General features: G+C 26.7%; 1 protein-coding gene across 4 annotated transcripts in view; it reads right to left on the bottom strand.

The window, feature by feature from the left end:
• The window catches only part of rols (zinc-RING finger and ankyrin repeat domain-containing protein rolling pebbles), a 72161-nt gene that overhangs the window by 23239 nt on the left and 30492 nt on the right, over positions 1–18430 (bottom strand). The window contains exons 1-2 of one of the 4 annotated variants that reach the window (XM_035879129.2): positions 15201–15244; positions 14111–14684 (exon numbers count right to left, since the gene is read on the bottom strand). The exons of 2 other annotated variants lie outside the window; for them this stretch is intronic. In XM_035879129.2, the coding sequence (XP_035735022.2) occupies positions 14111–14174 (64 nt within the window). In that variant the 5' untranslated portion in view covers positions 14175–14684; positions 15201–15244. Of the gene's footprint in view, positions 1–14110; positions 15245–18430 lie in introns of those variants that run through there. One more of the 4 variants, XM_035879128.2, reaches the window with a different exon arrangement.

The raw sequence follows: 18430 nt of genomic DNA, 5'->3' as shown, positions 1-18430 counted from the left end.
CTGCGTTCATCCATTTACAATAGTTATAATCTTGAAATAGACCTTGGACTAAAATGGTAAAATTTTTTTTTTAATTAACGTTAAACTTAAATACGTCCAAGCGAGATACCAGATTTCAATGATACGAAGACATTTATTTTTGCTGTTGTTCTATTTTCTTTTTTATTTTCTTTTTTTTTCAGATATTCAAGGATTCGTTCATTGTTAAATCATTCAGTATTACTTATTTGAATATCGAATGTTTATTTTTTCTTGATTTTTAAATTGATTTTTTTTTTCTAAAGAACGTTCAAGCTTTAAATGAATTTTTTTTTTTCCTTTTTGAAAGATATAACTCGCAAATGTTAGAAATATAATCAAAGGAAACGAATAATTTATGATTACTGTTGATATTAAATCTAAAATACTTCGTATTGATTTTTGAAAAATTTTGGAGTCCAAGGTCGCGATCGTTTTAAAGTCATACACATTATTATGCATTCGTAGAGGTATAATAAACAATAGGAAAAAATTTGTATGCGCGCATACGCGTCTAAAAATAAAGAAGAAAGAAAGGAGACTTGGGTGACCTTAAAAACGAATGATGGGAAAAAATCATGAATAAATAACATTTATATATATATATGTACATATATATATATATATATATATATATATATACATACATATATGTAAAAAAATATTGATAAATATGAATGATCAGTATGAATAACTAAGCTTTTAGGATTGAGTTCAAGTTTATTATAAATATTTAAATATTTAAATATTTAAATATTTAAATATTATTGTAAACAATTAAGTGTCTGAATTTATTAGAAATATTATATATATTTTTAAAAAATTAAATAATTAATATATTACAAACATTTTTATAAATATATATAATAAAATATCAATACCTATCGGTATAAATAATTAAGCTTCCAAGCTGCGTTTAGGTTGATTAAAAATATCTAATATCTATTTAAATAAAATACTGACAAATATTTATAATCAAAAAATTTCTGTACGCGCGTATACGTCACAAAAAAAAAAAAAAGGAAAAGGAAGAAACAAGGTATAGGTGACCTCGAAAAAAAAAAAAAAAGAAAAAGAAAAATATGACATTTATATATACACACGAAAAAAAAAGGAAATAAAAAAGAAAAAAAAAATTTCTTTGATTCGAGTGACTTTCAAATGATAACAAAAAAAAAAAAGAAAAAAAAAAAAAAAAAAAAAAAAAAGAAAGAACCATTCGAATTGGACGAGTGAATAAATAATATTTCGTATTTTCGTCGATTACAGTTGAAGGATAAAACGGATTAAACGGATCGATTTCAAACGGTACACCCGATAGATGTAAGTATTCGATGGTAGTGTTGCTCGTAGTTGAGAGTGAGAGAAAGTTTGCCCGCAGACACTTGCCTAAGGCTTCTTCTCTCGTTCTCTCTCATCTTGTCGCAGGTTTTAAGGATGCAACAGCATAGGGATAAATCGGTCAAAAGAATGAATATTTCTTGGAACAAAAGATTACTTTTTTTTTTTTTTTTTTTTTTTTTTTTTTTTTTTTTTTAAAGGAATATATCCGAACACTTGGTTCCTTTTTTTTTTTCTTTGACATACCCCAAAAATTTTACAGATTTCGAAGTTTACGTATATACGTATGTGTACGTGTAAACGTTGAAGGTAGAGAGGGAGGAGCAGGGATTGAGGCATACTCATGAAAAAAATAACAATTGTTACGATAATCTTTTATATCATTAATTGTAACTATTATTACTTATATTATTAATTAACAAAAAGTGTTTTGAATGCGCTTGGCAGCGTTTAAGCATTTCGAGGAATATTTAAAAAGACAGATTTTTAAAAATTGAAAAAAGAAAAAAAAAACAAACAAACAAACAAATAAATAAATAAATAAATAAATAACTAAAAATAAAAATAAAAAGCAAGATAATACACGTTTTTACAGCGACAATAATATCTCAACAAACGTATTGTCAGATGTAAATGAAGAAGGAAAAAAAAAATATAAAAATATACCCGAGAAAGTCTTAAATCATTTGAGATTAGTTAGATGCGTTAAAAACTGTCCTTTCTTTTTTTTTTTTTTTTTCTTTTTTAAGCATAACTTTTTACGCACACTGGGAATATATTTTAACTCATCTCGTTATTATTTTCTTTTTCTCTTATCTTTCTCATTTCAAGGAATATTTTATGTTAAATAATTCAAATAAACTTTTTTTTTTTTTTTATTTTTTTTTCTTTCTTCATATTTCAAAGAACTTCTCTCATGTCTCGTAGAGTTAAAGTACATTAAAAAAAAAAAAAAAAGTCTTTCGAACGAGGCCAATTTTTTAATATTTTTTTTTATTCAATCGAAAGTTATTAACGATCGAAATTAATGTTCGATTATCCATTTAAAACCAAATTTTTGTATTTTTTTTAATGATTATGAAGAAATGAAAAACAAAAAGAAACAATGGATTTAAAAAAAAAAAAAAAGAAAAAAAAGAGAAAACAATTTTTGAAAAATAAATTTTTTCTTTTCGACTTTTCAAATATACGCAATGCATCAAGTGATCTATCATGTGAAAAAATTGACTGATTCTGTTTCGACATCAGAAAAAAAAAAAAAAAAAAAGAAAGTATAATAAATAGAAAAAATGCGTACGTTAATTGGACATTAATATATATATATATATTTTTTTCTATTATCCTCATTTTTATTTTTTCATTACATTAGTAACAAAATTATTCTACATTTTATACTTTCCATTTGTATCTTGTAATATAATAAAATCATTAAAGAAGATTTTACTTTCGGTCATTTATCTGTTACTTTTCAAAATGACATTATCTTAATAAGATTTTAGTGTATTCATAGATAGAGGAGAAAATTTTCGTATATTCGTTGTATATACGTACATATATATACAAGTATATATAATATATATGTGTAATACGTTTTGGTATGATGGACAGAAAGTTAGTACTAACTTCTAATGGGATTAGCTACGTTCGCGATAGATTAGACTGATTAACCGAGCGAAGTCTATCCTTCTTGGTTTATCTAAAAAGAGGGACCGAAGCTTACCTGTACGTTTCTAAAGAAGATAAAACACGCGGCTCGCTGCTGTAACACGATAACACATTGCAGATAAGACGAAAAGATACGTGCCTCGAAATCGTAGAAAACACGATAGAGAAAAAGAGAGAGAAAGAGAGAAAGAGAGAGAGAGAGAGAGAGCGAGAGAGAAAGAGAGAGAGAGAGGGAGAGAGAAACGTGTACCTTTTCCCGGATATTAGAAAATATTTCTTAGTAGTTGTATTACGTTTTAAATAATTCGATATTTAATTAAATACTTCTGAAATATCTTATTTAATAACATTAATTAAATATTTATTAATATTTATATCATATTTACAATAATACGATATTTAATTAAATATTTATTAAATTTTTTTATTTAATAAAATTAATTAAATATTTATTAAATTTTTTTATTTAATAAAATTAATTAAATATTTATTAAATTTTTTTATTTAATAAAATTAATTAAATATTTCTCAGTAGTTGTGTTATATTTTAAATGATACAATATTTAATTAAATATTTAATTAAATATATTAAATAATACGATATTTAATTAAACATTTTATTAAATATATTCAATAATCCAACATTTAATTAAATATTTATTGAATATTTTATCTAATAAAAGTAATTGAACATTTATTAAATATTTTATTCAATAAAATTAATGAAATATTTCGAGTGCTTATATATTTTTTCTTCCCCCACTCCTCTTTTTTTTTCTTCAAATCTTCTGTAAAGTGTTAAGTAATTTCTTAAAAAAATAAAAAAAATAAAAAATAAAAAAATTCACGTATTTTAGAATTTTTCTATTCTTCTTTTTTTTTTCTTTTTATTTCTTTTTAATAATTTTTCTCATAATTCCAAATTGTTGTTGTTGTTTTTATTTTTATATAAACAAAACGCAATGTTTCTTTTTTTCGTCAAATTGATGAAATTCTTTTCCTCCAATATTTTTCTTTTTTTTATAAGATTAAAATGTCAAATAACAAAGTGATATTATTAGTTCTTCGAGTTATTTTTATGAGATCGATGAAAAAAAAATTTTTCAAAATACATACATTTTTTCGGCGCTTACATGATTTACATCTAATTATTTTAATTATGCAACAGATTACAGAATCTACATGTAAATTTGTAGGAAAACATCTTTTTTCTTTTCTCTCTCTCTTTTTAATTTATAAAACATCGAAGTATTAATATCGAATTATTAGTTTTTCGATTTATTTTATTTCCATTCCGAGAAAGAGATTCTCAAAATACGTAAATTTTTCGACGCTGACAAGATAAATATGTGATCACATTAATTATACAGCAGATTACAGAGTCTATGTACTAATTGGTAGAAAAAAATTTTTTTTCTTTTCCTTTTTTTTTTCTTTCCTTTTTTTTTTTATACTAACTAAACATAGTACCAACGTTATATTATAAATTTATCGATTTATTTTATTCCCTTGAATAAGAAGTTATGAAGAAAAAAAAACTTTTCAAAATACATAAATTTTCCCGCCCAGAAAACGCGCGTACAATTTTTTTTTTCTTTTTTTTTTTTTTTTTTACGTACGAACAAAAAACATTGAGTGTCAACGTCGAATTATTATCATAATTTATTTATTACATGATCTCCTTAATTATACGGTATATTACGGTATTATTGTTACTTTTTTTTTTTTTTTTTTTTTTTGATAAAAACAAAACATCAATTAACAATGTCAAATTATTAGTTTTTCGAATTATTTCGGAGGAAAAAAAATTTTCAAAATACATAAATTTTTCATCACTGACAAGATAAATATATAATCAGCTTAATCACGCATGAGATTATAATAATGCTTATATTTGAATAGATAGAAATTATTATTATTATTATTAATATTATTATTATAATTATTATTTTTTTATTTTTATTATTACTATTATTATTTTTTTCTTTTTATAAGAATAAAAAAATATCGAATAATCAGTTCATCGATTTACTTTATTAACTTTGAAAAAGAAAATCTTTTCTCGATCGTTGTTAATTATGAAATAATTAAGTTCATACGCCAATGTGATACATTTCTTTTTTTTTTTTTTTTTTTTTTTTTTTTTCCAAAAGAACAAAACCGGTGTAAGGTTTGTGTTCTAAGTTTATAGCAACGGTATAAACCTATTCTATTGTGGGAACAAAACGACCTTACGAACTCTCTTAGAAATCTATGCCCGAAGCATAGTAAAAGATTTCAACGCATTGTTGTAATTCACTTTGCCAGACGATACTGCTTCCAGTATACTTATTGTGCAATTCTAAGTAAAGAAAATACGCGTGAGGTTTAACTTATCGTTAATTCCATCTTCCCTGTTTTTAACGCCATGAAACTGTTTTTCTTTCCTTTTACTTTTTTTTTTTCTTTTCTCTTTTTTCTTCTTTTTTCTTTCGTCGTTTTTCTTCTTGTTCTCTTTTTATATTTCCTATCTTTTTTCTCTTTTTTTTCTCCATTACGTTTAACATCCTATTGATTAATTGTTAAAACGATGACGATGACGATGACGATGGCGATGACGATCAAGTGATGATCAATTGATTATTGGAATCACAAGTTCGTTCTATCACTTGACCTTGTCAAGTCTGAAATTGATGCGAGCGACTCATATCGTAAGAATTGGGTCTGCGAATTAGATTCTTCCTTTTTTTTTTTCTTTTTTTTTTCTTTTTTCTTTTTCTTCTTCTTCTTCTTCTTCTTCCTGTTCTTATTCATTATATATTATTTCACATGTTAATTTGATATTTCGTAATTTTGATATACGAGCGTGAGATGTGTGCTTGTGTGGGTTTATGCGTGAGCGCGTGGGTGATCGTGTGTGTTTTATATCAATATGATATCTTATTTTTGAATTACGTAATAATTGTCAAGAATTTCACCAATTTCATTCAATGTTATTTGTTATTTTTTCTTTCTTCTCTTTTTTTCTTTTTTCTTTTTTTTTTCTTTTGTTTTCGAATGGATAATATTTTCTCCCTGTTAAAGATAACGACATTGTCGTTCATTTTACTCATCCACATTGTTAACATATCTCTCTTTAACGTTATTTGTATTTATCTATTAAATAATTTTTTTTTCTTTTTTTTTTTTTTTTTAATAGATAATATTTAATCTATATAAAAGAAAAAAATAATACACGGTTTTTTTATTGTTGTTATTAATATCTCCCTTTTAGAATTATTTATAATTATCCATTTGCATGGAAAATTACTCTACTTGTTTTTTCACGGATAATATTTAATTTGAAAATTTTTACGTCATATTTGTTGCTCTTAATATATCACATTTATTCAAATATTATTAATTGATCTTATTAATTAATATATTCAATCATAATTTTAATCATTATATAAAAATCACAAATGTTATAATTATCTATTAAATAATGTATTAATAATATGCTTGGAAGAATTTCTATATTTATTTTTAATGGATAATATTTAATCTGTATCTAAAAAAAAAAAAAAAAAAGAAAAAAAAAGAAAGAAAAAAAAAATTTAATCTGTATAAAAAAAGAAAGAAAAAGAAAAAAAATACACCGCTCATTCTTTAATATCTCTCTTTAGAATTATTTATAATTGTCCATTAAACAAATATAGTAAGATGGAAAATGTTCAACATTATTTTCAATTTTAATTGATAATATTCCATTATAAAAATCTCTATATTTCTATATTTTCTTTCTATAATTTCTTTTAATTCCTATATATATATATATATATATATATATATATATATATATATATTTTTTTTTTTTATTTTTATTAATAGATAATATTTATAATTCGTATAAACGAAACAAAACGAAGAAAAATATACCATTATATTTTTTAATATACTTCTTTATAACATTATTTACAATAATCCATTAAATAACTTACTTCGTTGGAAACAACGTTTGGATTAGATTTTTGTACGATAGTTTTTAAGGGAGTATGGGAGGGAGAGAGGGTGGGAGGGAGGGAGGGAGGAAAGAAAGGGGTTTAAAACGACAAATAAGGAAACCTGCTCGTTTATCCGAAGTTGCTCTCCTAACTCCATAGAAGACACGAGGATTCGTGAGAAGGATGTGTTAGCGACGTTTCCGTAAGTGTGTTGCGTGTGTAACGCGAGTAAGAATAGACGGACGGGAGGGTCGAACAGTGACCACCAGTCCTACCAGTCTTGTCTGGTACGTCCATTCTGAGAAACCTGCAACCAAGTTAATAGCCGATACACGCGGGAGAGTAACAAGTCCGTTGGCCTCGTCTGAAGTTGCTGCTGATGTTTGCCCGAAGATGCGTCTCCTCACGAAAAGTAGAACTTTGTTCCTCACGAATTATTATACATCGATTTCTTCTTATGAATTACAAATAAAAAAAAAAAAAAGTAATCCTTCCAGGACAATCACGTATTAAATTTTATACGAGGACGAAATTTTTTAGAAAAAAAAAAAAAAATTATCCTAAAAATTTCTTCGCAATTGTTAAATTATACGAAAAGTAGAACTTTGTTCTTCACGAATTATTATACATCGATTTCTTCTTATGAATTACAAATAAAAAAAAAAAAAAGTAATCCTTCCAGGACAATCACGTATTAAATTTTATACGAGGACGAAATTTTTTAGAAAAAAAAAAAAAAATTATCCTAAAAATTTCTTCGCAATTGTTAAATTATACGAAAAGTAGAACTTTGTTCTTCACGAATTATTATACATCGATTTCTTCTTATCAATTACAAATAAAAAAAAAAAAAAAAAAGTAATCCTTCCAGGACAATCACGTATTAAATTTTATACGAGGACGAAATTTTTTAGAAAAAAAAAAAAAAAATTATCCTAAAAATTTCTTCGCAATTGTTAAATTATACGAAAAGTAGAATTGTGTTCCTCACTAATTATTATACATCGATTTCTTCTTATGAATTACAAATAAAAAAAGAAAAAAAAAAGTAATCCTTCCAGGACAATCACGTATTAAATTTTATACGAGGACGAAATTTTTTAGAAAAAAAAAAAAAAAATTATCCTAAAAATTTCTTCGCAATTGTTAAATTATACGAAAAGTAGAACTTTTTTCTTCACGAATTATTATACATCGATTTCTTCTTATGAATTACAAATAAAAAAAAAAAAAAAAGAAAAAAAAAAAAAGAAAATAAGAAAAAAGTAATGCTTCAAGGAGGATTATCTATTAAATTTTTATACGACAAAATTTTTTACATGAAAAGTAAAACTGCTCTATTCGTATTATCTATCGATTTGTTCTTATCGGAGAAATTATAATTTAGAAAAAAAAAAAAAAAAAAAAAAGAAAGAAAAAAGAAGAAAAATTAATCAATCCAGAAAAATCATTTATTAAATTTCTTTTTACGAATACGAAAATAATTCTAATCAAAAAAATTATTTTAAAAACTTCTTCAAAATTATTAAGTAGATTAATCTCTCCGTCTTCTCTCTCTCTCTCTCTCTCTCTCTCTCTCTCTCTCTCTCTCTCTCTCTCTCTCTCTCTCTCTCTCTCTCTCTCTCTCTCTCTCTCTCTCTCTCTCTCTCTCTCTCTCTCTCTCTCTCTCTCTCTCTCTCTCTCTCTCTCTCTCTCTCTCTCTCTCTCTCTCTCTCTCTCTCTCTCTCTCTCTCTCTCTCTTTCTATACATATATAGATGGACAGGTAGATAGATAGATAAATAGATAGATAGATAGAGGGAGGGAGGAAGAGAGAGAGAGAGAGAGAGATGGATAGTTAGATAGATAGAGAGAGAGATAAAAAATGAATGAACCGAGCACAGGAAACGTAATCACAATACTCGTAAAATATACTACGTTACGGTCTGAAAGGTAAGCGTCAATCATCGACATGCGATTGGTTGCAACAGGTGGCTACCCTACAACCATACACATAAACTCGTCGCTATCTTTCATACGCGCACACATTTAAAATAATAAATAAGTCCTTCACAGATCACTGTCTCATACCACAGAAAGTTTAAAACGGAAGTATATCGTTCCACTTTATAGTGCCAACCGATGAGTATCGTCCTCGGTTTCCTAATTCCTCTGTTCTTTCGTCTCTCCCCTCATCACCACCCCCCCCATATCTCTCTCATTCCCCTTCTCTTTCTTCTTTTATCTCTCTTTCTATTAAATTTCCGTTTTAATACGAACACATTCGTTCGAGAATTTTCTAAATTCATATATAGTCTATTTTTAATTATATATAATTTTTTAATTTTATATATATATATATATATATATATATATATATATATATATATATTAGGTGAACCGGAAAGTAATGTCGCTTTCTTAAATTAAATTCAAACGAATAAATTTTTAACAAGTTTTTATTTTTAATCATAATCAAATATCTACATGCGCAGAAACGACATTACTTTCCGGTCTACCTAATATATGAAATAAATAAATGATATATATATATATATATAATTTACATAATATATATCATATATATATAATAATATTATACATATATATATATGTGTGATAAATAAATAATATATATATATAACATATAAAATGAATAATATGTCTTATATATATAAGATATATTATACATATCATATGTTATATATATAAAAGATATAATATATGTAATATATATATATGTATAATATAATTAATATTATAATTAATTAATGGTATATATATTTAACAAATCTTATATAACAGATATAATATTTCTCTCTATCTCTCTTTTTCTCTCTCTCTCTCTCTCTCTCTCTCTCTCTCTCTCTCTCTCCCTTTATTTGTATAGAGTTAATATGTGCCTTACAATTATGAGTAAAAGAAAATATTAGCAGTAAAATTAGGTCAAACAAATTGAAAGTTATAGACTTCGTTTCTTAGAGAAGTAATGTTTAATGTGAATTATATATATTTGTAATATGTATTATGTATATATATATATATATATATATATATATATATATATATATATATATATATTCGTTAAAAGTCAGATGTTAGTTCGAGAGAACGTATTTCAAACGGAGAAAAAAATTTCCCGCATTCAATTGTTCTCCTATTACAATCTTACAATCGGACGAATGTGGTTTGGATGTTACATACATATACATATATGTACGTATCTATTTATGTATATAGTATATATCCTTTACGTGTGCACGTACGTATATATTATCTTTAGAGTGACTCAGAATGGAGAAAGTAATTTTCATCGAATAGTCCACGAAAAATAAAAAATCAAAAAGGTTATGTCTTTCATTTAATTTCATTTTCTTTTTTTCTTCTTTTTTCTTGCTTTCCTTTTATTTTTTTATTTTAATTTTTTTTTTTTTTTTTGTTAATCGCTCAATACAATTACAAACAACATAATTATGCGTTAAAATTAATTATAATTATGTATATCATGTTACGTTATATTTTTAACTTATTATTGTGATTATTATTTATCACGATTATCGTTAAATAATTAATATTAAGATAATGTTCCTTTGTCGTCCATTTTACGTCTTTAAATTAATTTTATTTAATTATTTTATTTCTCCTTTTGTTGGATTGTTTTAACAGACTTTTTAATGGCGAAACAATGACGCGTTAAAGATGTTTTAAAAGATATTAGTGAAATGTTGTAAGTAAATGTTTGCAAAATATGATTTTAATAATATTTTCAATTTATTTCTGATATTAATTGTTATATGAAATTTGCAAAAAAAAGAAAAGAAAAAAAAAAAAGAAAAAGAAATAAAAATAACGATCCTTTTGCAACGTCTATACATCAACGTCTCTTCTATATTTGATTTTGTCCATTCACAATCATGATTCATATGTTTTTAATTCTTTTTCGATATTAATTATTACGAATCTTGTAAAAGGAAGCAAAAGGAAAAAAAAAAAGAAAAAAAAAAAAAAAAAAAAAAAAAAAAAAAAGAAAAAGGAAAAGAAGAAAGAAAAATAGAAATTAGTAAAGAGTTCATCGTCCATTTTATTTGGTTAACGAATTCAGGATAAAGAGAACGCGGATGATCAAAGTGTTCTACGGATTTGAGGACTCCGTGTTGTCGGAGAAAGTTTTGAAGTAAGTAGAGACCTCTCCTCAATCGCACCTCTGATAATGTTCGACGGCACGCGATTCAAACGGTCTGAATCGTTTCGATCATTCGAACACGAACGATTCTTCGAACGATACTTCGAACGAGTTTCCTACGAGATAAAGGAGAACGTGAGCTAGAAACCTTATAACTACGTTCTCTAATATCAATGAAATAATCTCCATAAGAAATTTAAAATTTGTGTATGTGTGTGTGTGTATATTATATTTGATAATTCATTAAACAAAATTATCCGCTTGAAATATCTTTGATTACTATTTTTATTTCTATTTTTATTTTTTTATTTTTTTATTTTTTTATTTTTTTTGGGTTTTTGTTTTTCTAAATAATTGTCAATATACATGTATATATATATATATATATATATATATATATATGCAATAATATGTACATATTCAAATTATTTCGTGGAATATTTTAATATTTGTCTTTTGATTATTTTTGTTAAACGAGTAAATAACTTTTGTATACAAGTAAATAAGTAAATAACTTAATTATATCATTGTTTTTTTTTTTTTTTTTTTTTTTTTTTTTTTTTTTTAATGAAATTTTAACCCTTTCATTAAGTGTTAATTAAGCGTTATATTTATATATTATAGATTATATTTAGATATTAAAATATTTTAAAGGTGATTATAAAAATCGAATACTCTCTTTAGAAACTTTTTTTAGTCAGTGTTATATATATATATATATATATATATATATATATATATATATACATATTTCTTTTTTTATCAGATTTTAAAACTACAAGACCAACTTGTAAAATAAGAAAGCTCATCTATAAGTCTGAAAACTGTCGAAAAAGATTAATAGTTTTTTAAAATTATTAAAAAAAAAAAAAAAACTTGTTGATCCATCAAGAAATATTTTTGTTGTACCGTATATAAATATAAAATCCCTACAAAAAGAAAAAAAAAAATTCCGAATCTTTGATACCTTTAATATGAATTTATTTAATTATTATTATAATTATTATAATTACTATTATTATTATTATTATATATTTATTATCATATTTAAAATAATTGACGCAATTGATTATTTTTATTAAATTATTATTAAGTTGATATAGTTTATCATTATTTCGTATTAGAAACAGTTTAATAAATAGTCACATACAATTATATATATATGTATAAAAAAAAATATGTATATATATATATATATATATATATATATATTTATATATACTCCATTAAAAAAGTAAAAATTAATTAATTGCTATATATCAAAGATACGATTGTAAAATAAAATAATAATATAATAATATTACAACAATATTATAAAATTTATATAAAAACTTCAAATACAATTTAGTAGAAGATGGAAGTAACCGGGTCTCGTCATTGTCGTCGCCTTTGTCGTCATCGTCATCGTCATCGTCATCGACATCGTCGCCGTCGTCGTAGTGTACCGTCTTACAAATAAAGCAACGCGAAACCGGTTTTCGTTAGATATAAATTATACGTAATGCACTTGAGGCGTTTAAATCGGTCCATACACAGTTTATATTCACTTACTGGAGAAAGAGGAGAAGAAGAATAAGTAGAGGGGCGAGGGGAGAAGGGGGAGTAAAAGGGGAAAGAGAAGGAGGAGGAGGACCTACTTTTTGTTTTTTTCCTCTTTTTTTTTTTTTTTTTCTTTTGTTTTTTTTTTGTTTTCTTTTTTCTTCTTTTCGGGCATCGACAATAACCTTTAACGGTTTAACCAGGAAGAAAAAAATAGCAGAAAAACGAAAAAGGAATTTTCAGAGTAGAAACGGGCACACAAAAATCGAAGTTTTAATTCGATCGAATGTACGAACGTCTAGGGGAAAAAAAAATGAAAAAAAAAAATGAATAACAAAAGAAAAGTAATAATTTCAGAAATTTTCTCTATCTTCTTGACATTGTCATATATATATATATATATATATATATATATATATATATATATATATATATATATATATGCATTTAACTACACATATCGTACATAACCTATAAATTTATCTAACGACAATCGTTTAATTTATATCACCGATCAAATCTCATATTTGATTAGAATATGGATTAATCGAAGTGTTTTCTCGTTTACAAAGTGGATAAGTAATATTATATATTTACAATTTTTATTTAAACTTCGTATGATCGAGTATTACGATAAATATTACGATATTTTTTTTTATATTAATCAGCGATATCAATGATGGATTTCTACAAACGGAAAATGGATGAATAATGATAATGAAAATATATTTTTACTCTTTCATTAAGTATAAAGCGTCATGTTCATATATTATAAATTATATTTATGACATATGACTGAAACTAAATATATAATATATTTTTGTTAAACGAATAAATAACTTTTATATGCAAGTAAATAATTGTAATGTATCATTTTCCTTTTTTTTTTTTTTTTTTAATGAAATTTTAACTGTCATTAAGCGTTCATTAAGTGTTATATTTATATATTATAAATCATTTTTAATTGACGACTTAACATTAATATATAATATATGTTAATATATATATATTTTTAGACAATAAAAAATATTTCAGAGATAATTTCCAAAATTTTTAACTCTTTTTCGAAACATTTTTAGGTCAACGCTATATATATATATATATATATATTACTTACAAATAATAATCAAACATTACATACACATTTATTATATAAAAATATATATACATATATACGTATATATATATATATATATATATATATATATATACGCAATAAGAAATAATCAAATCGTTATCGATTCCTTTCGAATGAATAAGATCAAATAAAATCGTATTTGAAAAAATAAAGAATGAAGGAGTGAATAGCGAGGAGTGAATAGCGAGGAGTGAGTAGCTTGAGGGATGAGGAGTAAGAAGCGAGGGATGACTGGTTAGGGACGAAGAAGAGGATCCAAACTGTAGAATCTCTGAAGACGACTCACCAAGAACGGAGAGGCTGAGACCCGAGCCAGGGCGAGGCGATCTGTGCCTGTCTGGGGGCGCCATGGCGATGATCTTCTCTCTTTCTCTCTCTCTCTCTCTCTCTCTCTCTCTTACTCTTTCTCTTACTCTTTCTCTCTTTCTTTCTTTTTTTTGGACGACGAAGGCAGCAGTTTCAATCCAGTAACGCGTTCCTCTCCTTCATCGCAGAGTACAACACACAACACAATTTATCTCTCTTTTCTCAAACGCACACATATATTTATATTACATATGCACAGTTAGTCCCCCTCCCTCTCCCCCTATATTCCACCGTCCATCTCTCTCTCTCTCTCTCTCTCTTTCTCACACAGCCGCCACGTCCTTTCCCGAAGAATATAATAATCGTCGCGATCGCTGGTTATAGAGTTCGGTTCGGTAAGTTTTTTTTTCGATCGTGTTCTCGTTCGTCCGTATTTTCCTTTTTTTCTCTTTCTTTCTTTCTCCTTCTTTTTTTTTTCTTTTTTTTTTTGGTTTTTTTAACGTTTCTATTTAACCTCACGACGTATCAGGGAACGTAAGACGAATAGATCGGTACTGAACGGGAATTGTATTTTAAAATAAACGTATATTTTTCATGTTTTCTTCAATCTCTCTCTCTCTCTCTCTCTCTCTCTCTCTCTCTCTCTCTCTCTCTCTCTCTCTTTCTCTCTTTCTCTCTCACTTGCGAAGGAGCGAGCGAGCGAACGAGAGTTCGCATATACTACGCGATTATTAAATCACAGTTAGAAGGGAGGAGAAGGAGGAAAAGGAGGATGAGGAGGAGGGAGGGAGGGATGAAGGGTGGGGAAAGAGAAAAGAAATAAACGAGAGAAAGAAAAACAAAAAGAAAAAACAGTCCAGAATTTCAACTAAAATTGACACAATACCACAAGTAACGAATGACTGACTGACGGATGGACGGACGGATGGACGGACGATTTTAATATTCGAGAGAGAGAGAGAGAGAGAGAGAGAGAGATAGAGAGAGAGAGATGAAAATAAAATAAAATTTCAAAAAAGAAAAAGAAAGGAACAGAAAGAAGAAATGTATATCTATGTATATATATATACATATGAACGAACGAAAGAACGAGACGCACCGTACGACGTTCAGGCGCGCACTGTCGTCTCAAGCGTAATAGTATCGCGAGGAGGGGATTGGTTAGCATTCGTTCGTTGACATTCGTGCGTCCTCGGCTATCTTCGGCAATACGCCGCCGCGTACCTACACCGTACATTTTTCTTTAGACCCGGCGCAGTGCCGCGAACGTTGAGGGAACCAACTACAGTGAAGACAACTTCGATTCCTTGTTGTATCGCACTCCTATGTATATATATATATATTATATATATATATATATATATATATATATATATAAATACGTATGTACGTATATATATACGTATATATGTACGTACGTTGTACCTTATTCTATTTATGAATTTCTTTTCTTCGTCTACTTTTTTTTACCTCTTTTCTTTTTCTTTTTTTCTCTTGTTTTTTTCTCTCTTTCTTTTTTTTTTTCTTCATCTTTTCGACGTACTTACCGTACCGTACCGTATGTTTCTACGTATGCATGTACGCACGTAACTCGTTCGCGCGCTTCGACTCATCCCAACGAATCGAATCGAACATCGTGAACGTTCTTGGCATGCTTTTCTCATCTTCCCCTTCCTCCTCTTACACCGTATCACTTCATTCTTTTACTTTTACTTCTTTCATTTCTTTTCTCTCTTTCCCCTCCTTTTTTTCCTTTCTTTTCCTTTTTTTCTTTTTTATTTTATATTCCTTTCCTTTTTTTTCTTTTCTTTTTTTTTTTTCCTTTCCTTTTTTAAAAAAAATAACGTACCACTCGTGCGTACTTATGCTATAGAAATAAGGAATGTGGAGCAGTAGTGAAAACAGGTTAACAAGTATATCGTATCGTTTCGATTAATAATCGAATCGTACGATTATTATACGACAATGCGATCCTTTCTTCTGTGAGATCATTGGTAACGTTCACGAACCTCGATTACGTACCGCTAAACCAATGAGATCGCCCGCACTCTTCTCCTCGTATATACGTGTATGTACGTGTGTATGCTGACGAATCCATAAGATAGAAAGAAATAATAAAATACGTCGTAATATTGCAAACAGAGAGAGAGAGGGAAGAGAGAGGGATAGATAGAGAGAAAGAAAGAGTGAGCGAAAGATAAAAAAAGAAAGAATAAATGATAATTGAAAAAGTGAGAGAGAGAGAGAGAGAGAGAGAGAGAGAGAGAGAAAGAACGAAAGAGAAAGAGAGAGAACGAAAGAGAAAGAGAGAACGAGAGAGAGAGAGAGAGAACGAAAAAGAGAGAGAGAGAGAGAGAAAGAACGAAAGAGAGAGAGAGAGAGAGAGAGAACGAAAAAGAGAGAGAGAGAAAGGGAAAGCATATAAAAAAAGGAAAAAAGAGAAACGAAAAGAAAAAGTGAATTAAAAGAGAAGTAAAAAGTAGGAAAGAAAAAAACAAAAACAAGTAGAAAAAGAAACAAACGAGTAAGAAAAAAGAAAGAAAAGAAGAGAAATAACGCGGAACTACGATGTCGTAAAAAATCTCGTAGATAATTACCAAGACTTTTGTTGGAAAATGGTGGGATGTGTAAGAGGGATAGGGGAGAAGTGTCGACATTTAACGCTTAAGGTATAATGTTATATAATACTAGTTAATATTTACTATATTATACTATATAATATTACTATTATATTATTTATATATATATATATATATATATATAAAATATTATACGTATGTATCATATCTATACATATACATATACATACGGATATTACATGCATATATATATATATATATATATAAAATATATATAAATAAGTATGTATGTATATGTATATTAAAGACAACGTCATTTATACATTTATACATACATATACATATATATATATATATATGCAATGTACATACATACATATATACATACATGCATACATATATACATACATCATATATACATATATACGACGTTGCACCTTTCCACGTAGGCCAGTGCGGCGGATGCGGGTGGGCGGACCGGGATTCAAGTCTGCACCGGTGCAACTCAAGGCAAGGCCCACGCAAAACGAACATCGGTAATTAAACGAGCACCTCGCTCAAGTATCCCTCCCTTCCATCCTTCCTTCTACTAACTCTCTCTCTCTCTGTCTCTCACTCTCTCTCTCTCTCTTCTCTGTCCGCTATTTCCACCTAACCCCCTCAACCCTCCTTGCAGTGAGAGTAGCCTTTCTTAAACGGTCTTCGATCCTCGTCGAATGCCCGATATTTGAGTATCTTATAATCTATATATATATATATATTTACATATACGTGTGTATGTATATATATATATATGTATATATATTATGTGTGTGTAAGTTGTAATGACATAGTTCAATGTACACATACGATTACTCTGTTGTATGTGTATGTGTGTGTGTTGTATATGTTTATGGGATCGAAATCGTTTTCTTTTTCTTTCTTCCATTGCTCTATTTTTTTTTCGTTTCTATCTTCTTCTTTCTTTTAAATTTTCTTTTTCTTCGTTTTGTTTCATTTCTTTTTTTTATTATTTTTTTCTCATTCTTTTCATACCACATGATTATCCGTTCGTGATTTTTTATGTGCAAATAGTGTCACATATCATCATTATGATATATATATATATGTGTGTGTCTCTTCTTGATGTTCCTTCGATCAAATGCACTTAAAGGCGAGAATGCATTGGAGTATGTCGAAAGCCGGTCCTTATATGGATTTGTACGATTCGTAAGACGTTATATTTGGTGTGTTTAAAAAAGAAGAAATAAAAAAGAACCAAATGAAGATATCTTTACTGGCTATGCTTCTCTTTTGTAGGAAGAGATCGACATTGTTCCATGCATGATCATCGACAAATATGATATTTCATAAGAATATACGTGTATATATAGTATATAGTAATTAGCTATATTATATATATATATATATATATATATATATATATATATATTTAGCTGAACTATTATATGATTAAACTATTTATATATATATATAATTATATGTTAGATAATTAAATTTCTTGTACTGTCGCTTATATTAAAAATTTTAATCTAAAAATTTTATTAAAAAAACCCTGCTTTATATATATATATATATATATATATATATATATACATAAGTATATAGTATATAGTATATATATATATATAGTATATATGCATATATAAATATTTAAACTTTTATATATAATTATTATAATATAAAATCGAATCTCCGTCATATTTACCGTTCGTTCATTG

Source organism: Vespa mandarinia, chromosome 20 (genome assembly GCF_050613455.1).
Source record: "Vespa mandarinia isolate Hongniang chromosome 20, ASM5061345v1, whole genome shotgun sequence".
Lineage (NCBI taxonomy): Eukaryota > Metazoa > Arthropoda > Insecta > Hymenoptera > Vespidae > Vespa > Vespa mandarinia.
The sequence above is the reverse complement of the archived record's forward strand: the minus strand, read 5'-3'. Positions and strand labels throughout refer to the sequence as shown.